At 35.8% G+C, this 24,336-nt stretch overlaps 2 protein-coding genes across 10 annotated transcripts in view; both read left to right on the forward strand.

Moving 5' to 3' along the window:
• Positions 1-16,915, forward strand: part of LOC135223796 (SEC14-like protein 2) — a 50,348-nt gene extending 33,433 nt beyond the window's left edge. The window contains exons 2-10 of the mRNA XM_064262614.1: positions 6,335-6,407; positions 6,881-6,924; positions 7,337-7,454; positions 8,092-8,301; positions 9,212-9,292; positions 9,620-9,813; positions 10,273-10,433; positions 13,786-13,937; positions 14,509-16,915. Of these exons, the coding sequence (XP_064118684.1) occupies positions 6,335-6,407; positions 6,881-6,924; positions 7,337-7,454; positions 8,092-8,301; positions 9,212-9,292; positions 9,620-9,813; positions 10,273-10,433; positions 13,786-13,937; positions 14,509-14,591 (1,116 nt within the window). The 3' untranslated portion in view covers positions 14,592-16,915. The remainder of the gene's footprint in view (positions 1-6,334; positions 6,408-6,880; positions 6,925-7,336; positions 7,455-8,091; positions 8,302-9,211; positions 9,293-9,619; positions 9,814-10,272; positions 10,434-13,785; positions 13,938-14,508) is intronic.
• A 2,164-nt stretch (positions 16,916-19,079) lies between these two features.
• LOC135223803 (polycomb protein EED-like) overlaps positions 19,080-24,336 on the forward strand; it is a 73,387-nt gene continuing 68,130 nt past the window's right edge. The window contains exon 1 of one of the 9 annotated variants that reach the window (XM_064262698.1): positions 19,080-19,101. Coding sequence is in view for 3 of the 9 variants with exons in the window: in XM_064262645.1 (XP_064118715.1) it covers positions 23,136-23,192 (57 nt within the window). In the remaining 6 variants the exon portion in view is untranslated. Of the gene's footprint in view, positions 19,102-19,599; positions 19,713-19,739; positions 19,905-22,205; positions 22,419-22,648; positions 22,790-23,011; positions 23,276-24,336 lie in introns of those variants that run through there. The other 8 variants (XM_064262636.1, XM_064262651.1, XM_064262690.1 and 5 more) reach the window with 8 other exon arrangements.

The raw sequence follows: 24,336 nt of genomic DNA on the forward strand, positions 1-24,336 counted from the left end.
AAACACAATTGCTATTTCAAATTCAATAGACAGTAAACTTTCTTTCAATATTATATAATATATAATAGTAATAATACTCCACACAGATGAAACATAAGTGGAATATATGATGACGTCTCAATCGAAAATGCAAAACTAGTAAACCAGAGTAATAACTGTTGATTGTAATAGCGGGAATGAGATTACAATTGCGTGCTCTATCATCTCTGAGTAACGTCCCTTTCTCTTTTGTCGGTGCGTGTGTATGTGTGTGTGTTTTTTTTTTTTTTTCTCAGGCATTTACCGCGGCGCAGTTACAATGTAAGAACAAAATTAAAAGAAAAATCCTCTCATAACCTTTTTTAAGGGATGGTAATAATCCAGCAATGATGAGACATACAATAAATAGGCGACGGCTGTAGAATGAACGTACAGTGCCTTATGAAGAACCTTTGATGAGTATGAATACCGAGACGTTACATAGCGCTGGCAAGATCAATCTTGTCCTGTGTGTGACTTCATTCTTAACAAGTACAGAGTATTTTATTCTGTCTCAAACAAATTATATTTCTCGTGCAAAGGGAAATTGTGGCTTGCTGTCAGATTCAGATAGTGCCTGCTTAAAACTGTAGCATGTGTCCAGATAAAAACACAATACTAATTCTGCTGACTGCCTTCTGTTGTTGAAGTCAGGATATCTAAAAATAGTCCGTAGAACCTGATAACCCTCACTGGACCTTCATCAGCACAGAATGATATCTCGCTAAGTTGTTGATGTTTAGTCGAATCAATAAGAAAATAGCGGAAAGAGAAAGTATATCAGGTACGTTTTCTGGAGAGAGAGAGAGAGAGAGAGAGAAAAAAAAAAAAGGGACATGAACCAGAAAAGGAGACGGGAATTGTTTTATGGCTTGACAATAACGAGATCTTTGCCAAATCATGACAGTTGCCCCAACCTTCCTCCGAGGTTTAATATCACGGGGGGTGTAAAAACAGTGCCATTGTTTCACCTGGCTGCAAGAATCTCGACTACCTCAAACAGTGACTAAAGAGCAAGTGATGAAAACAGTGCGTACTACTGTGTCGAATGCTGTATGCACGTGCGTCGTGTCCCTGACATTCCTTCCCACAACTTCCTCGGTATCTGTTACTTGATTATTATATTGCGAACCTGTCGCTTCATATTGTCAGCAGACGCTAAATCATGAAGCTATTACAATTTTCCTTCATTTATATATTGTTATAATGCTGAAGGACAGCGCGCAGGCAGCCAATGCTCCTTGCTAGTCCAACCCGAAGAAATCGAGAAAACAAGGAAAATGAAGAAAAAAAGATCGTAGACTTTCAGCCTTTTGAAAGTAAGGTTACGAGTCATGAAAAACAGAAGCAGGGAAAAATTCCAGAGCAAAATATCTAAGTATCGGCGCTGCCGGATGATCATGCCCTTGAAAATATACCTGACATTCTTTTACCCATTGGAAAAAAGTGGCTGTTTCATACCCTAAACGATTTTAGTCGTCTATGAGACTTTGAGATAACCGGTTTTCGAGGCTATAATAGCTATGGGTCAAGTTTTTCAGTTACATCTTTGTTTTTTACTGCATTCAAGGTGACACTGTTCTTACTCTTATTTCAAACTATTGGGTTAGACATCAACATTATTGGTTATGTTTTGTATGGGTCTTGTCATCTATGAACGTTGGATTTTCATGATAATTATTATGAAGGATAAGAATGAAATAAAATGATAAAATATTGACAGACAAATAAAGATTTCGGGCTTTAGCATGACTTTGGAACACGAAGACACTTTAAATCGATGACTAGCAAATTCAAATTAACCTTCTTTCTCATCTTGCACGTGTAGTTTGCATTGCCCCCTCTTGTGTCTACATACGTTGCCATGGACTGAAAGAAACCATATTATTATGCCTCTTCCCTTTTTACGGCTTCGTCTACCTTCTGCTACGGAGAGGAAATTTAGCCTCGAGTCTTCGGTACTAATACTATACTAGTCACGTTTGTTGAGGAAGAGGGTACATACTTCGTCGCAAGGCGTAATAGTCGACCAGCCAGCTGTTTGCGGTTTAACTTTCTTTGCTATGCCTGGGAAATTTCTTCACAAAACTCCAAGTGGTATCTTTTTATTGCTTATTAATAAGGCAGCAAAATGGCACGGTTCTAAAGGGTGAGCGGTAGTTTGTACTCATGTAATGAAACAAAATAACACTGAAGATTTCAGATAAGGAAAAGTAATTGAATATCTTATCTAAAGAAACAGTCGCATAGAAGTTTGCATCGTATCTCTTTAGAATTTCTGAAAGTTATTTTGGGAGGCAGAATGCTGTATAATGACTTTCGTACAGTAAACTGTTTTGCCTGACGACCACAACAGCCAAGCTTTCTGGCTATTTTAACATTCACGTTTGAGAACAGCGCTTGGAACTCGAAAACAAAGGAAGTTGGTTTGTCCTATGGCTTGTTAACTCTCTAAGTTACAGTGCCTGAACCGCTTTGTCACAAGTGTCTTTTCAGTTTCATCGAAGTATCTTTATATCGTAATCAAGTCAATTATCTTTGAGGAGACTTCGGTGAAGCAGTTCAAGGTTGTGTTATATATTTATTGATAAAAACATTGTTATGGCTGCATGAATCATATTGATAATGATAAATGCAATTCAATTCCATCGTATTCCATTAATAATTGTAGTGAGAATTAAAATGCTATATTTTTTTGCGTCAGAGGCATGTCCCTAATAGGTGAAATTCTGACCGTGGTTGAGCACTTCAGCTATTTATAGAGGACTAGTCTTCCAGAAATATGATGCCGATGACTGTTCACCATTATGTAAAAAAAAAAAAACGTAATCCCGTGGTACGGCTCTCGATATATATATATATATATATATATATGATTATATTATATATATATATATATTATATTTTACAATATAATTATATAGATATGATGAACTTAATTTTGTAATAAATTCTATAGAAAAAATAAAGAAAAGAACGTATTCCTATTCTTCTTCTTCTTCCCAGCTTTATCCCTATTCGGGGTCACCGTTTTTAATGAGTCTCTTCCATCTACCTCTGTCCTGTGTCATTGCCTCCCGTACTCCCTTCTCCCTCATATCATCTCTAATGCAGTCTCTCCACCTGGTCTTAAGTCTTCCTCTCTTTCGTGTTCCATCCACCTCCACCTTCATCACTTCTCTTGTTGCTCTTCTCTTCTCATCAGGCGGCCATACCATCTTTTCCTTGCCTCTTTCACTTTCTTTGATGTTTCAGTGACCTTTACTGTACCCCTAATATGTTCATTTCTAACCCTGTGCTTTTTGGTTACTCCACTCATCCACCTAACCATCCTCATCTCGGTTATGTTGAACTTTCTGCCCTCTGTTTTCTTTAGAGGTGCTACTTCCAGTCCATATGTCATTGCTAGTCTGACCACTGCCTTGTGCACTCTGCCCTTCAATCTTATAGGGACTTTCCTATCACATATGACACCAGACACCTTCCTCCAGTTGTCCCAACCACACTGAATCCGGTTGTTAATTTCCTCTTCCATGTTCCCCTCATTGTCAATCACTGAGCCAAGGTACTTGAATTTATGGACCCTTTTGATGTTTCCTCTGCTTAATTTGATTGTTGTTCGCTGGTCGCCATCCAGTTCGGTTGTCATATATTCTGTCTTTTCCTGCTTATTCTTAAACCTCTACTCTCCAAGGCATATATCTCCATCTTTCAAGCTTCCCCTCCAGTTCTTCCCCGTTCTCGGCTACCAAGACTATGTCATCTGCATAGAGCAGACACCATGGTGGCTCCTCCCTGACATCCTCTGTTAACACATCCAAGGCGATGTTAAACAGAAGTGGGCTCAGAGCAGATCCCTGATGTAGCCCGACTCCAACTTGGAAATTTTCTGTTCTTCCAACTGCAGATCTGACGCTGGTCTTTACATTTCTATACATCTCCCTGATTATTTTGACATACTTCTCCATCACTCCTCTCTCCCTGACATTTCCATATTTCCTGACGTGGTACTCTGTCATATGCCTTTTCAAGGTCTATAAAGGCCATATGCAAGACCTTTTGCTTCTCTATGTACTTTTCCATACTTTGTCTCAGAGCGAAAATACCATCCACAGCACTGAGCCCCTTCATGAATCCTAGTTGCTGTCTACCGATGGAAACTTGTTCCTATAATACTGTCCACACACACACACACACACACACACACACACACACACACACACACACACACACACACACATATATATATATATATTATATATATATATATATATATATATATATTATATGTATGTATGTATGTGTGTGTGTATCATACATAGATTACTTACATGCAAATATTAGACAGAGAAATTCTAGATATATGCCTAAATACGTAGACACATAAAGGTCATATGTAATTGTTTCTCATCTGATTTTTATTAGGAGTACCTTCGAAATCCTAATCAGAGCGAAAACAGTAAACCAAGTGGATTACCTGGAGCTCCGAAGGTCTTCATATTTAAATTTCTTTTCCTTAACCATAACAAAAGGATATGCAAAGCTCCACCGGTCACAGGTAACATTGTCATCTCACGTCCTTGTCACTGAAGGACTCTCCTTGCTCAGTGTGATTACTGTCGCAAAGTAGCTGCGATCGTGCAGCTATTTTCCTCCGTAATATAGCTTTTGTTGTTTGAACATAGTCCGGAGGCCCATGCGAGGCATCCTTCTCTTTTGCACCACGCATCGAGCAAGAACACATGCTGGCATGAGATTGGCTTGACCTAAAGCAACCAATCAAACCCACGTTTCTCCTATTCGAAAGGCCAGTGACTTGGCTTTTACGTAAGATGCTGATGGGACGTCATGTCAGCTCATTGCGTTGTGGTGTACAGTAAGCTCTGATTGCATAAGTAATACATTTTGTGGTCTTACATAATACTGCAGGTATTTTGTTTCTCTCGTATTCAAAGATCTTTCATTGTTTACCCGCGTCGTTGATGTCATATTGCGGAGCAAGCCCTAGTAATTCTCTCCATGCACACAAACTTTTGATTACTTGAATAAAGATCTCTGGTTATTACGAATATACCGATTATATATCTCCTTAATGCGGATAGCGTACCCAAGTCAGTGAATGTATGTAGCAATTCTTAATCATTTTCTGTATGTATGCGTGGTATTATGGTACTTCCCTACGCTACCATAAATGATCCACGCGTTTGCTTGGGTTTTCAGTTATTCCCGCTTCTGCGCCTTACGTAAGTGTTGTGAAGTCGCTCACCTGGTCCAGGTTACTTTTTACCGTAATTATAACTCGCCCCAAGGATACGAACGACTCCGGGAGTTTCAAAGATTTTTTGTTTTTCCTTGTCCATAAACTTTTCGAGGCTTGGCCCAGGATTTGTTTGTTCGATGATCAATTAGTATTCTATTAAGTGTGATCTTCGATGCCGAGAAAAGCGTCCAAGAAACCTCATGTGTTATGGTTTGATAGATTTTTACGGAATAAAATGGGAAAACAGCTGTTGTTTAGCAGAACTTAACACCAGCTAATTTTCCGAATATCATTAATGGATACGAATTCTATTAAGATGAAGGTGATGTCATCCATACAATATCTTTGAAGGAACTTCATATAATGATTCCATAACGTCGTGTGAAAATAAAAGGATCAAAGTCACTGTGAAGTAGTTTCCACCTGGTGATTTTTCCTGAGTCATCGTTTTCTTGCTTCTCTTCGGGGTTTGCCTCCCTTCCAACTCCCTCCCTCACTTCTGCTACCGACACCAACACAAGTCGATCTTTCTTCCGCTGAAACTAACGTCCCTTGACTGTATCTACTATCTGTAAAATAAACTGCAATTAAACAAATGTCGTTTGTGGTGTTGATTGTACTTTTGGTTTATCCAACTTGCGCTACAACGTCATAGGTCTTCGGCAGTTTGCGTTATAGGAAGTAAAGCCATTACAGGACTGACTCTCTCTCTCTCTCTCTCTCTCTCTCTCTCTCTCTCTCTCTCTCTCTGGCCTCGTAGTACTGATAGCGCTTTGTTTACAAACGTGTAGACCCGTGTACGATCTAGGGAGGATTAACAAAAAACTTCCCCTTAAACGACAGGATCTCTGTTGCCTCAAACAGTGAATTCTATATCTGGTTTTTAGTTGGCTGGTGCAATTTGCAGCAGGAAGTAGATGTAAAGAACAGAAATGAATAATAGCAGACGAGAACAGGCATGATATATTTATCAGATGATTAGCTCCACCTTCTCTCCTCAGTCATTTCAAAATGAAGATCGAACTTAAGCGATGGTCTGTCATTTTCTCGTTTCAGTTTCGGGACCGCGTGAAAGGTCTTCTACCTCCCGACAAGCAGGAGGATCATGACCTACTTAAATGGCTCGTGGGTAAGTGTCATGCGCCGCTCTTCCAAGTGTGTTTTCAACAGCAGTTGACGTTGTGGACTCAGTCATTTTTGCATGATTCTTTTAAGTCATAATATAGCATTTCACTGCCACTTCAATCAGTGATGTCATAATGTCACTATCATATATTTGGACGGGCAATTTTGCATTAGAAATTGCATACCGTTACTACAATGCTCCAATTTCACTTCATAAAACAAGGTAATAATTGTTGCTTAGATTAATTAGATGTTGTTTATGTAATGATAGCTTTGTGCATTAATTTTATCTGACTCTAAGTTTTAAGTGTGGAATCAAAATTTTATCAGAATAAGAATTATGAGCTTAGTTCTTGTTTTTGTAATGAAAAGATTAACTATGAAAGTCGATATTGATGCGGCCTTTATTACTTTCGATAAGATACCACACTTTTATGAGAAGGGTAGTCTTTTAATGACCTAAACATCTCTTTCCAGCCCGTAACTACAACATTGATAAAGCTGAGAACATGATAATGAAGGTAAGGGATTTCTGAGTTTATTCAAAATGATTCACCATTCTAAGATTCATTGTAGGGCAACAATAAGGCAAGTGATAGTCCACGAGACCGGACATGCTCTGATCCATTGCACGTCAATTTGAAATTGGTGTACGTAATGAATTTTGTCATAACAATAGTGAGAAATGCTTTTTGGATTGATTTTCCCAAAGCATTGTCTCGTAGCAAAATTGAGAATTGTTTATGCAGTACTTAATAAGCTGTCTTATGACGGAAGCTGGAAATGCTTTCGTAATTCATATTTTTTTTAAAGCATTATGTAGTAACAGAAGAGAGGTAGTTTTTATTACTGAAAACTTGAAGTAGTGCGTGATGATAGAAGAGAGAAATTACATCATCAGAATGGGCAGATGAGGTTTTCCTGTCCCCACAGAGTATGGGATGGAGGAAGGAGTGGGATGTCGAAACGGTTCTGGAGTGGGACGTTCCTGAAGTCCTTCAGAGGTATTATCCTGTGGGAATGGCTGGCCACGACAAAGGGGGACTGCCAGGTAGGAGCTTTCTTTCCGGTAGAATTTGGAAACATTCCAAAAAAATGGTTTTATGACCAGTAACAAAGAATTATGGAAAGTTAAACCTTTTCATTAAGGACAATTGTGTGTAAATATATATATATATATATATATATATATATATATATATATATATATATATATATATATATATATCTATATATATATATATATATATATATATATATATAGTTATGTGTGTGTGTATTTACAGGGAAAGAGAGAGTAGTTGATACATTCTGCCTCGAGGGTAAATAAAAAAGAAGAAAATGGAATAAAAGATGGGTAATGGGTAAAGAATTCCTCCCTTCGATTGACCCCTTCAAAGGCGATTTGTGTTACATTCGATAAATATCAAAATCGCCTCTCATGAGGTCCGTTGGAGGACGAAACTGTTGACGGAATCTTTACTCATCTTTTTGTTTTATTTCTGCCTTTTTTACTTCGAGTTGGACGATCTAATATACACACACATATGTAGCTGCCGTCATGAAAGCAGAGAGGAGTACTTTTTTTATGTTTTAACTAAATTGTAATTGTTTTTTATCATAGTTCATATTGCATTCCAGAGGTAATTGACTGACACATTTCTAATGAAGATGTATTGCATTCTCAGTGTGGATTATTCCCTACGGCGGATGCGACATGAGAGGGCTCTTGTCCAGCGTACGCAAGAGGGATTACATCCGATACACCGTTCGGGTCCTGGAAGCGTCGCTGCAGGACATGAAGAAGCAGACCAAGATCCTTGGCTATCCTGTGACTCAGCAGTGCTGCATCTTTGATTTGGAAGACTTCTCCCTCAGACATGTGACGTGGAAACCTGGTGAGACAAACGAAGCCTGACGTTGCAAGATAACAGCAAATTCGATGAATAGAATATAATTCACAGTGTTATCAAGATTATGTTTCCTCCTCATTGTGGACGATAATGAGCGGTCACACGAATAACGAAAAATTATTTACTGTAAATTTCACACACAGCAGAATCTTTATACCTAAGTGTCAGATTATTGTTATAAATATAATTATGCCCGAAACTGGGATTAGTTCCTGGAAGATAACCCCTATTAATTAAGATGTAATATCTGTCGTATATACTGCAGTCTTGCTGTTCATTAATGTTCAGTCATTTATTTTGATATTTCTCAACTGTATTAACACCCTTCCGTTATATTGCGTGATTTGAAAATCAGTAACAGTAACTGATTAATTTTGAACGTTTCAGTCCTAGAAATTTATTTCTATCCATACTCAAGTGTTTTTATCCCAATCATAATGAATTATTGAAAATAAATTAAATACCTGTATGGAAATGAATCTACGAGTTAGAAATATAAAACAGTGTACTCTGTAGATAAATGATCTAATATTTTTATTCGTAACTTTAGGAAGGATTTTTGTTTGTTGCGTTTTGCCATGAACTGTCCGTGGTTAATTAATTGAGTTGTTTATTTGAGTCGTTACCGGAAGATGTTGTAGGTTATGAGTCATTTTCACACTTAAAGAATATTGATCTTGATAAGCTTTGAAGAAGCATCCACTCAATCCATTCCTATAAGACTACATTAGTTCTTTGAAACTGGTATTTTGTCGTATGCTTTTCATATCTCATGGAGAATTTATAGATCAGCGACCAATTCAGCCGAGTTGATGTTGCAAATGATACTGGATGGTACTCTGATGCTTTTGTGCTTGGATGGTATTAGTATTATAACAATGGAATTTATTTTCAGCAATGGACGTCATCCTCGAACTGGTTCAGCTTTATGAAGCCAACTATCCAGAGCTTCTAAAATGCGCTTACGTCATTAATGGTAAGGTGTTTTCCTTAAACAGATAATAGACATTCGTGTGGTTCTTTCGAAGTACTGGAATATATCTCCTTTTTCAAATTTGTTGTTATTGTGTCTCCTATTTTAAGATGCAACAAACTTGATTAGAGAATATCGAAAAATCCTTGTAATGTAATATATCAAATTAGTTGCTAAGCCTTGGAGACATGCGTGAAACGTTAAATTTTGGAGCATATTGAACTGGTCAAGATTTTTTTGTAAAATTACATAAAGTGCACAGTTTGCATCTAGACGAAAGAATAAGCAGAATTAATGCTGTAAATCTTATTACATTTTCCTCTTGAACAGCACCGAAGGTATTTACTTTGGCCTACGCTATCATCAAGCCCTTCCTCCACGAGGTCACGCTAAAAAAGATTCGAATATATGGATACAGTGGCTGGAAAGAAGACCTCCTCAAAGATATTGACGCGGACCAACTTCCTCAACACTGGGGAGGGACCAGAGCAGATCCAGATGGTGACCCAAAGTGTCCTTCACAGGTCAGTGCATAGTCAGTGTTCTCTTCAAAGCAACATTTCCAGGTAACTATAGACGGCTTAATCGTGTAATGGTGGCAATCTTGTGAATGAACGTATTATTACTTAATGTAGTATCTATTATAGTTCACTTTTGGGGGACCATGACCTTGAATTCATTTAACTTCTGACTTGAAGATCTGTAAATGTAGACTTCGTCCCACCATTGACTTCCTGAGTGCAGTTTTGCTAGAAGTAACGTAGACAGATTTACTCATATATTCATATAATCATTTATATAATTCGTATTTTAAAGGTATTCCAACTACATATGTTAGATATAACACTATTTACTGTTAAGCCTATTACATATGTACCTAGCATCGGACAGAAAGTTGTCACCATATCATTTCTGTCTTGTAGCAAGCATGATGCACAGGCATAATTCAACAGATGGATATTCAGCGTTATTCCTCTTAACAGATTTGTCTTGGAGGTGAAGTACCTAAAGAATACTACATGAGCTTAAGCAAGAGTACCTTATCCAAGCTAGAGGGCAAAGAGAATCTGTCGACTCTGACTCTAGGCAAAGGAGATAAAAAACGCTTGAAGTTCGAGGTTAAAAAGCCAGGCTCACATTTGAAGTAAGTATTTGTTCAGTTTACCTTTAGGGGATGTTTATACTATACAATATTAGGTTGTGTTTCAAAACTAAACTTCAGTGAATTAAAGTTTTAGTTATACTCTTTTGCGATACTCTTTTGTTATCAAATATATAGCACAAAAGAAGGCACGATTTCTTATTCATTTGGAAAAATTATTTGTGCGACTTGTCATTTTTATAGGTCTAACGTGACGCGATCAAAGTGTGTCCACACAATTTTCCTATCTGTTGGTAGTTAGAGTTCCACGGTCTACTTCTGACCACTCTCCCCTTCAAATCCTAACAGCCACTAACCACCATCCTTGTGAATTGTCAGACTCTCTAAACTTATCGAAATAAAAGGATTGGAAGTTTTACGCTAATTGTGTTATCATCATTTGTTGTATTGTACTTGAATTTATAAATTTGGTTTATCTTTATAATTTGGCCAAAAGGATTTGGAAAGCGAGCTTAAGTGAGTAGCAAATCCTAAGATTGCATCAACAATGTAAATATATAAGAGGATATATCTATATATATATATCATATACTCTACTATATATATATATATATATATATATATAAATATATATAATATATATAGATATATTTTTTTTTTTTTTTTTGTTTTTTTTTTTTTTTTTTTTTCACTTACCATTTGTACTTGTTAGCACAAGAGACCCTTTTATTCCTGGGTCTAGGACACTCTTTGTACTTGGGGCACAATTTGTTCAAGTACCTGGTTATTACTTACCTCACTACAGGCAGACACCTGACCCTTCATTACAAATACTAAACGACTGAATACTCTAAAGGTAATAGTGATCCCTTATAGAACTGAACAGTCAAGAAAACAATCAGTCTAAGCATTAAAATGGATGTGAGGTAATCTTAATTAAAGGGCATCACTCCTTCACTAATTTAAAATCTAAGTATTTCCCTGATTCTAATTCATTTGAGGGAAACGGCACAATTATCACTCTATATTTCTACCTAGACGAAAATAAAATATAATACTGGTGTTGTAATAAAATGCTCATATAAATTTTAAATACAGAAATTTATTTCTTAAATTCAAAATTTATAAATGAAATTTACAATCTCAGGGAAATTGTTATTACTTGAAAACAAAAGTTTAAATAATTCTTGAATTAATTATTAAGCAAAATTAAATCAAATTTTATCAAGAAAATTAAATAAATTAAATCATAAAGCAATAATTAAATTTGAAATGAAATTTAATTAAATACAAATTAATTTGCAAGTGTTAGATTCAAGCTATTACACAATAGAATATTATTCAAACTAAATAAACAAAATAAAGACAGTGCAAAAAAAACATAATGCATAATATGAAAACAATTAAAGCATTGACAGTACAAACATTAAGCATATAAAAATGGATATGTCATAAGAACAAAGCAAAAGAAAAATGTATTGAAAATTATAATTTTATCCAATGGTAAAATAAAACCTCGAAGTGCACTTCAAAACATTTGTAAAATACCTGTATATGCAGCTGCAGCTTAAAGGCCTGTTACACACTTTTACACTTTCGTGGGCGCCTTCACAAAACTAATAGAAATAATACTATGTTCAGATTCCATAAACAACACATACATTAAGACAGTTACTGAGTGACCTTCTCAAATACAAAATTAATGTGAGTTACGTTAAGTTAATGAAACAGCCTCGCAACCAAGCGAGAGAGAGAGAGAGAGAGAGAGAGAGAGAGAGAGAGAGAGAGAGAGAGATCCTGTCCCTCACGCCAGCAGCTAGGTCTCGGAATAGAATGAATAGTCCTCTATCTCCATAAGCGTTATATGGCATATGGGGTGGTTAGCAAGACGAAAACACTACTTCATCTCTCTATGTTAACCATGAATAACATCATTGTAGGGAAGGTCCTCAAGGCCTCAATGCAGCCTGGGAGGTCTTACGCACGTGTTTGCGCCGATAAAGAAATCAGCTTAGCTAAGACATTCTCAAAGTGTGAATACAACCCTCTTCAAAGGCTTGCTAAATAAGCGTTTACTCTTTCTCTCTGTCTTACATATGTTTCAAAATGAAAAGTTGCACTACTTAATATGTGTTATCTTTATATGTGGGAATCTGAACACCAAAAACATACAATTCATAACATGATACACAGGTTCTGAGGTGAATTAATCATATTACCAAAATTATAATTGCATTAAAAAACTTACATTATAAGTATATTATAATACTATATATATATATATATATTTATATATATATATATATTTGTTTATTTATTTATTTATTGTGTATGTGTTACAGGCTTTATTGTGTATGTTTTACAGGCAGATAGCAAAACCACGCATATCACGAACTGCCTGAAATTTAAGGCAGATAGCAAAATGCACTTGGGGACACATGACCCCCATGGGCTAGTACTAAACACGGCTAAACACTGACTCACTTAAACTGTTTCGCTGTGTTTACTACTATCCCCCTGGGGATCAAATGTCCCTAAGTGCATTTCGCTATCAGCCTGAAATCTCAGGCAATTCGTGGAATGCCTGGTTTCGCTATCTGCCTGTAGCATATATAGTATGTGTGTGTAAACTGGAAAGCCACCTAATAAATTCTTATTAATGGGCAACTAAATTAATGCTAGAATTGTGAGTATCTCATTATTATCACATTTCGTATTTAAATAATTTTGCAATAGCATTGTATTTAGACCAATCAAGTCCGTTAAGTTACTCTGCATTTTCTCATTGGAAAAATCATGATAGCTAAGCAGTATTCGTTACCATCGACTGTTTCTGTTATACACACACTTATGAATATAAGGATATGGAGTAATTTATTATTATTATTATTATTATTGTTGTTGTTTTATTAATAATAATAATAATAATAATAATAATAATAATAATAATAATAATAATAATAATTCAGATGACTGACTGATGTTCAGAATAATGAGACATGACATCAGTTCATATAAGGTTCTCTCTTGTTTCTGTAGTGACTAGTTGTCTTTCAGAAGTCTGAAAGGATGTTTTTAGCCTTTTGGGTTTTTTTTTTGGGGGGTGGGGGGTCATGAAAGTTTACACGAGGGCAGTTCAGATCCCAGTCATTGGTGATAGAATAAGAGATTAATTAAAAACGACCCGTTTGCTTTAGTTCCTCTGAATTGCAAGACACGGAGCCTGTTTGATCGGCATTTCCCCTCGAGCACATAATAGGATATTGTTAAGCATAGCCGTGTCACAAGTTGTTTTAATTTTCTACCAATGTACCCAAAAACGTAATAGATCGTAGCCTATAGCAATTACACAGGAGTCAAGCAAAAAAAACTCACAATTGTTTCCCGATTTTAGATGGGAGTTTCGCACGGAAGACTTCGACATAGGTTTTGGTGTCACTCGCAAGGTTAAGAAGGGCGAAGAAGAGGTTTTAGTGCCTATGCAGCGCGTCAATTCTCAGCTAGTGACCGAGGAAGGTTGCTTAACGTGCATGGAACCAGGAACATGTAAGTAGATGTTTGCCTTCGGTAATACTGTACTTTGTTGCCAAATGATGCATTTTAGGGTTTTATTGTAAAAAGAAATGATATCGGAGAACAATTCTGAACACTGGAAAGATATAATTAAGTCTGTGTTCTACAGACTTACAGCCTTATTGCTAAAATGCTTTAGAGAATATTTTGTAAATTTTGTGTTGATTTTTTCTGTTTAATCTTGTGGCAAGCTAATTAAAGGTTGCCAATAATATTCAAGGAATTTGTTAAAACTTCAAACAGCAGCTGAATGTTGTAATGAATGCAAATCAGAACCTATTGGTTAGGTCTTTAATCTTAAGAATACCTCAAGTACCTGAAAACTTAATCAAATTTGTATTTGTAAACATTTTAAAAGAAAAACTTAGTGACTGCAGCTTGAAGTAATTTTCGTATATGCTACCATTTTTCATAGTAATTTAAACATTTCCGTTTACTAAAACCTAGAGGCTGTAAGATGTAATGATAAGCTTGGATGAAAATGTTTCGAATATCATCCCATTCACACACGATAGAATTTTATACCAAAACTTCTCATTGACAGACGTGATTACCTTCGACAATGAATTCAGCTACGTGAGGTCAAAGAAAATTTGGTACACAGTCTACGTGGAAGCTGCATCGTGAGAAAATACTCTGAATACTACATGTTCATGTGCCTGTGATATATCTTATTTTCAAGATACACAGGGGTGATGGAAAGGACATTGATTGGAGCCAGTTATGTGTTCATTGGAATAGCTCTGAATAGCTTTAAAAAAAGTGTTTTATGTACCTTGTGTGATAAGCAGTATCATTGTACGTATTTTGACCTGGAAAATCGTCTGTCATAATACGATAGTAAGTTTCTTTATTACGTTGTTTACCTAAACAACTAAAACAAATTTTAAACTGTGTAACATTCGAATAGGTTGTGAAACATCATTGTAATTTTTTTTTTTTTTTTTTTTTTTTTTGTATTTCTTCCTTACCGAAGTAGATCTTTAGCACAGTATCAGGTTAATTGTGGACGGAATAATCCCATTAGTTTTTCTAACAAATGCGGTTTACGCTATTTGCACTTTTACCCAAAAATTATTTTCTCCAAATGTTTTACTCTAAAACCCTGGTGTTAATAACAACAGGGCTTATGGTAGCAGATACCTATGTTTTTTTTTCTGGGGTATTTTTCTCATAGTTACGAATACTATCATTTAAGAAACATACAAGGACCCATCACGTCCTAAAATCATGTCCTTCTGAAGTGTGTTAGATCTTATATTTATTCAGACAGCCAGTCAGGATTTGAGAACAAACTGTCACTCCGTAATTGTAGATATTCAACTGAAATTTAACATAGTTGCTGGACTTGAGAAATTTAACCATAGTAATTAAAGTCTTGACACTGGGTGAATTTAGCAGTGACAGTTGTAAGCCTCGAGAGAAATACTTGACAGTTATGCAGGTTGTTGCATATTGTTTCACTCATTCTAACCTCAGCTGATGATCTGAAGATCACAGGTCAATCTTCTTTGCCAAATAAACAGTCATGTGTGTATCTCAGAGCATATTATATGCTCAAAAGAAAACTAATATTAATGCCCTCTTACTTATTGTTATAGTTCCATTACATAACACTTATGTTCTTCATTGAAAGTTGTTTTCATACATTTTTTTATTGTAATGTACATAAGAAAAACTGATGTTGTTACTGCGACCACTCACATTATATTTTTCCAGTATTCGTATGAATATTTTAACTGTCTTCACGTATTTAGATACATGTACTGCATCTGTTTTACACAGAAACTTTAATTTATGACCACTGTACTTATCCATCATCCTTGCCAGTTGCTTATCAGTATTGTTTATATGGCAGCTTGGAATATCATGTGCATTTTTATTTAGAAAAAGTTGGTTTTTTGTCGAGTATGATATGTGGTGTAACTGCATACAGTTATGAATAATATTCATAAAAGGCAGAATTGCAGCATATAACATGCTGTACTGTTATTAATGCTTTACTACTCTCATACAGTATCTGTATATATTAGCAGAAAATGCATTCCTGAGAACATTTGTCATATCCAGTACTATATGCAAATAAGTACAAGTTTCTTTTCATTTATAAATCGTATATTTTGTTGGGATCAACTGATCCTGTGAAACTGAGATTATGAGGGAGATACAATGCTACCTTGTGCCTTTTCTTCACACAAGAATATCAAATATGACGGACAAAGACTGATGTTATTAATCCCCTTTACATTGTAAGCTCTAAGTATTCCTGAAAGAAAGATTGGCCATACTCAGATAGTAGATGTTTTTAAGGTTTGCTTTAGAACGTTTCATGTCTGCAGGGTAACTATCGTACTGCATTTTTATCAATAAAAAAATGAGTTGTGTATCATAAGGCAGGATATGCTGTTTGGTTTGGTAGCTTGACTGAATAACCTGGCACTATCTGTTGCCCAAGACCATAAACGATCTTTCTAGCATAGCAGACCTAAAAACCCATAGACGCACATTAGAGTACATTTAGTGGCAAATGGGAAAGTAAGTGTTTTCACAGAGCGTTGGCTGTTGGGATTCATTTTGATTTAAGTAATCCATCATCATCATATCTGAACAGTGAAGAGGGACTTTCACGTAAAATGTTTGTATTCGAGTCCATTGTCAAATTAAATCAATGTAATATTTTGGACCTTGGTTTGCTGTAAAACTAGAAACCAAAAAGTAGTATTTTTGAACTTGTTTTGATAATAAGATAAATTTATCATTATAACTCACAAAATATTTTGTACAATCTTTACATATTGATATTAGTTTTAGAAACTAAGCTCTCATAAATGGTTTAAGAGAAAAATCCTAAACTATGCACAGTATTCTTTAAATGTTTTTATAGATATTTGTGGATACAAGTAACCTATATACTATATGTTATGACTATAATTAAAAAAGTAATTATTTAATGGCAGTTTTTGTTTAACCTTTTAAGTATAGTGTCTTACATCATCCTAAAGGTCAAGTGACTTGAGAAATTAAATTGACAAATGATATTTTTAGCTTTTACTTTGTAAGTCACTGTCGTAAATAAATTGTCGACACTACAGTACCTGTTGTGGTGTAAAGATGAATGCATCCATTTTTCACTGGAACTGAAGCAAGTTCTGAGTTTTATCAAATGCAATGGTCAACAGGATAAGTCTAATGATCTTTGTAAACTGACGCCTGAAGAAAACGGAAAAGAATAAGTAAAAAGTGCGCTAACGCAATCAAGTGTTCTGCACACCGATGTTGTATGAAACTCTCAGCTATGACCAGACAGCGCTCAGTTGCTCCCAACATGCGGTCAAGTAAAGGTAAGTCGAAGACGCATCCGGAATTGGACTTTATTGGTGCCAGATGTATGATCCTTGGCTAACCCTAAATTTCAATGAAATAAAAACTGCAGAGGCTAGGGGCTGCAATTTGGCATGTTTGCTGATTGGAGGATGGATGATCAGCATACCAATATGCAACCCTCTAGCCTCAGTGGTTTTTAAGATCTAAGAGTGGACAGAAAAAGTGCGGACGGGTACAAAACGTTCTCAATGGTTTTCTTTTACAGAAAACTAAAAAAGGATGAAGATGAAATAAAAGGTATCCGCCTGTATTTATCTATAAGTACAAGCCAATGGCAATGGCACCCCAGTATTGACAGAATAAATAGCTGGGGATGATCCATGATGGACACCAGCATTTATTTCAAATTCTCTTGATAAACCTTTCACTACCTTCACTTTTGATCTTATTAGGGTAAAACCACAAAACTAGCTTAATGAACCTTTTTGGTATCCTATGCCTTCGAAATGCCCGTCTAATATTTGTTTCCGAGACTTAGTATTTGCCTAATACCTTCTCAAGACCCAATTACATAGTAATATTACTCCTCCTTGCGCGATACTGTTCCTGTATTTGCTGCATAAAAACTACCACATTGACCTCTAGTATAAAGTCAAATTAGCAGAATCTATTTCAACCACTTTGTAGCACCTCCAATTGTGAAATCGTGCAAATCATATTATTCTTTCATTTTCACATTGCAGTGCATAATGTTTTCTTTCCATATTATTATAAGACTTGCCCAATCTCTATGCGCATTTTTGTTTAATAATGATTCTTTCATTATTCTTATTTACCCTGTTGGTCTTTGGAGTTAATTAACTATTACAACACAAAATAACAACAAAGAAAATTGAATCATATTAGGGGAAAGAGAGTTAAAAACGATTTAGTGGTAAGAGCACTAAGTTAATTCAGAAATTCATTCTTGCTCATTACATGAGTGATAAAAGATGCAAAGGCTTTCATACCGTTTTATTGCAAATTCATGAATTTCTAAGAGATGACAGACGCCTCGACTTGAGCATGAAGTCTGCAGGAGTCCAAGTTGAGATGCAATTCCAGCTGAGTGTCATAAAACTTGAAACCTAAGTACGTCTTTCCATTTTAGTTCATTTTCCTCCTCATAACTATAGTTTCACCCAAATACCTTGGCGATCCCTGTCATGGACACAAATTTGAAGGTATAGTAGGCTACATCATAAGTTACGCCCTTAATTCTTCCAGGACAACAAGAGGTCTGCACACGTGATAGAGACTTGACGCATGATATTTTGTTACTATTTGCTTTTTGTTCCTGTATATGCTAATCCACAGAAACCAGCAAAGTGACAGATTCTGTCCACTTTTAGTCATTTGGGCTTCTTGCTGGGCTCATTTTACTTTTGAGAATCATTCTTTGCTTGTAGTTAACTTCTAACATTCCATTTATTAGCTGTTACCCGAGAAGTGTCATATATATATATATATATATATATATATATATATATATATATATATATATATATATATGACACTTCTCGGGTAACAGCTAATAAATGGAATGTTAGAAGTTAACTACCAGCAAAGAATAATTCTCAAAAGTAAATATATATATATATATATATATATATATATATATATATATATATATATATATATATATATATATAGTTTAGTTAATTCGTCTGAAGAATATTGCCAAGATTTCATCAAAGCGGTATATCAATTATCAGTCTCTGTGAAAACTGTCATAATTGGTAACCTTATATTATGAAGACCTTCAACACTAAAGGTGAGCGAAGTATGCTGTTTGTTTGTTCACAGAAAAAGGTATTTTTTAATAATCGATTTATTTTCTAACATTTGAGTAGCTTCTATTGGAAACTTGAGAGTATATTGTTACATGTATTGTTTGCCAATAAAAAGATCACTCTTTTTAAATAATACTGTTAAAGTAATTATTGTCAAAAGTTATATTTCACTACCTGCTTTTAATGTCTAGCCACATTCTTGTGTGCATGTGGACGTGTTTTAAGGCCCTCCGCGAAATGGTTGTTTCCTGAAGAGTCAATGGTCGTTGCAATAGGTTTAGTACTTCATAATCATTTGTAATTTCCTTCAGATGCTTTTTATGTTCGACATATGACCACTGCAAACAAACAAACAAAAATCAATGAAACTGCATTATGTTTATTAGTAAAGGGAAAATTCATTAAGATCTGTCACTGCGGGCCTACAGTCTTCGACAAATAGTATATTATTAATGGTCAAGTAATGGTGATTTGTGCACCCCCTTGCAGACGCGTTTACTTACATCAACAGAACCGATCTCGCCAAGGATTCAAGGAAGGAGAGTGAAATTTCAGGTTCATGGTCCACCATAGGTTAGACAGATGTATCTCGGTAAGTAGTGATAACATATTTTGGTAGTTGAAGCGAAACCACTGAAACATCACCCAACGTTGGTCTTGCTTGCAGTCGATCTATCGCAGATCAGGTTGACAGTGAGTCAGTGAATTCAGACTGTCCAGGCCGCGTCTTTCACTACCATCCCCGACTCTGTTGAAGTGTGAAGAGATCTAGCCTAAGCTTATCGTAAGTTATGACATTAACATTCTGTTCTAGTGCATTGAACTTCTAGAAGCTTAGCATGCTGTGCCGTAACATATTATGCATTGAGAGATTAAAATGACGGTTGTGTTTTATAACGTTAACGAGACACTAGGTTAGGCCGGATTTTCGGTTTCCTTTGCCACATTTTAGCGCTTTATATATTTTTTCTTACATGATTTTTTTAGCGTTGGTAGATCTAGTGTACTTATCCGCGGCGGCCTAGACTGGCAGTTACGGTTTTTCTATGCAGTTTTACCTACTGAACAAGAATTTTAAGTAATATTCAATACTTGTGATAATCCTCCTAATCTATCATTAATACAATTTATGCAAATAAGTATAATTAACTGAAATAGGTAGTGAAATAAGTAACATGCACAACCGTATTCATTACTTCATTACTATAAAACATCAATGCAGCAACATGTGCAACGTGCTACACACTGTTTTGAATTTCCGCCACCTATGTCTCTCCTCCACTTTTATTTTCCACAAAATTCACCATACGCAGACAACCTGTTGTCTCATGGCTCCCATCCAAATAGATGTAGGTCTTCTAGCCTTTTTGTCACCTACAGGTGATCTATGGACACTATCATATACTATTCTTCCATGGATTTTTTTGAAGGACTTGTCCAATTCCCCTTTTAACATAATTTCCCCCAAATATGGGACTAATGTAAACTTCTCATCTCTTACACTGTCTTGACATGTGGCAACACAACAAAAAGTAATGATCAAACCAACTGAAACAAATTTGACCAAAGAAAATAACCGAAAAATGCCGAGAATGAAATTGGGAAGAACTATATTCTTTGAAATCGCAGTCAGGATATGATGAAACATGACACCCAGAATTATTGCGAGCAAAACATAGGTTTGAAATACATATGGCGAGGCAGTTTAAACATTATTAACAGAAAAGAAACGCACATTAAGCTATCCTTAAAACCAAGTCCTTAAAATTTTTCACTTACTATAAAGTGCAACAAACTACTGCCTTATCCATTGCTACATGTAATCGATCACAATCGAGGACAACTGTATTCAAATAGGTATCATCAAGATATGCAAGGCAGAAATCTTATGAAATCCAGGACATTTGAACTTGAATGTGAAGTTGAAGAGCAGAATTTTCGTTTGATATAGTTTTAAGCAACAACAAATTAAAAACAAGCGAAAAAAATATGTGCCATGTAATGTGTGCTTTCGATAACTTTTAAAAGTACTTTTTTTTAAAATAAAAGTTTAAAATATTAATTTAATAAAATGTCAATGCCCGATTATCGGTTATTCCTATGAAAATATGAACTGGAGACAGTACATTGTTTAAACGGCTTTTTTCAAACCATTTTGTGTGTTTAAAGGAGCCCACTGATCAATAAATAGACTGTTTGAATGTTACGTCCAAACCCACGTAAAGGAAGGTTTTGCATTACCATGGCATTCCCGGTGAACTATATAAAGTCAAATGATATCAAATGATATTCATGAAAGAAGTTGTTTTAAGTAAATGTCAACGTGACCTGTTGAATGCTACACGGACAATGTTATCTCACCTTGTTCTTGTGCATTTCCTGTAGATAAATATTACAATGAAAAATTATACAGAGATGGAAGAAGTTCAGTTTACAGTAGATTTTAGAATATGCAGCTGTTGAGGTTTACAAAGCGTCCTCAAAAACACAATGCATCATATATCTTGGCAGGCATGTCTTGGGATAACGAATCCAGGTAAAAATTATGTATTCACCTTTGGGGGGATTTTAGCAGAAGGCCGTTGAGGATTTTTTTTCTTTTAACTCTGTATGTATCCCCGTTGGGGATGACTGTAATTACATAAACAGAAGTCTGTAACTATCATAAAGAATAATGACCCCTAAGAAATATTGATTTTTCCCTGTGACATTTTTTTTCTAAGACAAAAATTGTGACAATTATCCTGTGACTTTAATTCCGGCCACTGGGATAATCCTATGAAAAACAGTAGCACAAAAGGATGAAATAAATTATTAGATGGAAAAAAGGTTAATGAAGTTTATTTTTTCGTCGAGCTTCAGGTGGAATTAAGCGAAAATCTATGGGTAGTACCAAACAAAAAACAAGTGACTTGGTAAGTTTTGGGAATCGGAATGAAATTGCATGCGAAAATAAGTCTCTACATAAGTCTGGTTAGATCTGTATCGCTATATGGACACTAATCATAGTGTTACAGTGATACCATGTGTACAAAATTGTCGAATGGAGACTAATGCTATGTTGCGGAAGGGCCATTCGAGGATGAGATACAGTCACGGAGATGGGGATATCCGGCTTGGTTTTGCCCTCCACTTCACATAATCATCGGAGGAATAGTACTTGCTAATCAGTCGAGTTCCAGTGAGCCCTAAATAAAGTTGGAAGGACTTGGATGTGAAGTGTTGGAAGAAAGGGTGCAAGTGAGTTGGTATATGTGAAGGGCAAATCACAGTTAAGACATGAACCGTGGAATTTCACGTAGGTCCTTTGCGTCACAGGTCGTTGGTGTGCACAAACCACTCTTAAGTGTAGACAAATTCTACTCACTATAATTGCTTTTAGTGGATTACTTTTATTAAACTGTTTATTAATCATTGTGTTGCATCGTAGACTGAAATAAAAGCGAGTTTCCGCCTACCCGGTATATATTGCTTTGACACTTTATTTGACCAGCAGGATTTCATGATAATAATAGATGCCCATGAGATGAGAAGAAATGCACACATTTTTTTCATTATTTTCAAATAGTTACTAACTTACATTGTTTGCCTACCAATCCATGAAGTCATCACGTTACGGTCTGGCATATAAACATAAACATTGGTCCCAATCAGCACGCAAAGTGGCAGGTCAGTACCAATACCCGCGATATAGTTGCCAAAATGATTATTTTGCCATTGAAATGCACCATTTGACTTAGGATCAAGATATATATCGGGTAGACTGTTATTCATAAGAATATTTATTGAAATGAATTTCCTTGTAATCAGGACCTTAGTGGAAACAAAGAACCTAGTAGTTGCATTTTGTAGAGGAAATGGTTGATCGCATTGCATATGTTTTTTTGGGATTTATTTATCCCTCAAAAGCGCGGGAAAAGTCATCATCCTTTGCTTGGCTCTGGACACTAACGGCTTGCACGGGCTACCATAATTTTAGCAATTGCATAAGTGCTTACCAGCAGGCTGAAAAACCATGACTCCCAATGGCGATGATTCCCTTTCATTCCTGGATGAATCTGGAGATGATTTGGTGAGTTTTGGAACCAGGACAATTGGCGAGTGTCGGCATAAACCATTAAACATTTTGCCTTTTGATAGTGCTGCGGTTGACAGGTAAATAATTTCAAGGAGTAGCCCAGGTTCCCTACCTAGGTTTAGTGTTACCTAATTTGGCCTTTAAGTAGGCTAGTGCCCAAAGATAGCCTATGAAAATTTGGAGGACAGCCTAGGCTTAGAGATTGACAAGTTAAATTCTCCCCTAAATTTGTGAAGCATATTTGCAGGCCGAACCTCTATACAAAATTTTATGGTTGCCCATTTGCTGCATGTCCTTGATTGTTTTTCTTTTCAGTCTTAATTTTAAGGATCTCTCCTACCCTGTACCATTTAGGCCTACTCAAGAGTAAATGTAGGATCCTGATGGGTGATGGTGTTGGGAGAAACATTTAGCTAGTCTAGGTCTACCACAAAGTGGTGATTGAATGGTCTGTCTAACATGAGTGCCTCAATTTTAAGAGCGCCTCAGTGGCGTGATCAGTATGGTCTTGGCTTGCCACCTCAATAGCTGCAAGTTCGGTTCTTGGGGATTCCACTGAGTGGTTAGAGATGTGTATTTCTGGTGATAGAAGTTCACTCTCGACATGGTTTGAAAGTCAAGTAAAGCCGTTGGTCCCATTGCTGAATAATCACTGGTTCCATGCAATGTAAAAACACCATACAAACAATCTGAATTTTAGGATGGAAGATTGAGCTTGGCAAATCTATCCATTGTAACAAAAATTATTAAAATACTATTCCTGTCTACCAGGAGCTAGTGTTGCTCTTGCCAGGCAATCTAATCACAGTCCTGGCTATAGGCTAGTATATTTGCCTTGGTAAATTTTTATTTTAACCCAAGAGGTCCTAGGGGGTTGCTACCAAAGGACAACGGCAATATTATGCATTAGCAATATCAGTAATGGAACCAATATTTTCTTGCTCATTTTTAAACTTTGCTATCTCCTAATGTTATACATGGTTGTATTCTCCTTGTTTTGCAGATTAATAATAAAAAATGAAATAAAAGATATTTTGAAAATTAATATTTGAAAAGAATATGTTTTGGAAAGAAAATGTTCTTTTAAAAAAATGCATTTTAGTTTTGGAATGCTTTATGCCGTATTTCCTGAGATAAT

This window comes from Macrobrachium nipponense, chromosome 20 (assembly GCF_015104395.2).
Source record: "Macrobrachium nipponense isolate FS-2020 chromosome 20, ASM1510439v2, whole genome shotgun sequence".
Lineage (NCBI taxonomy): Eukaryota > Metazoa > Arthropoda > Malacostraca > Decapoda > Palaemonidae > Macrobrachium > Macrobrachium nipponense.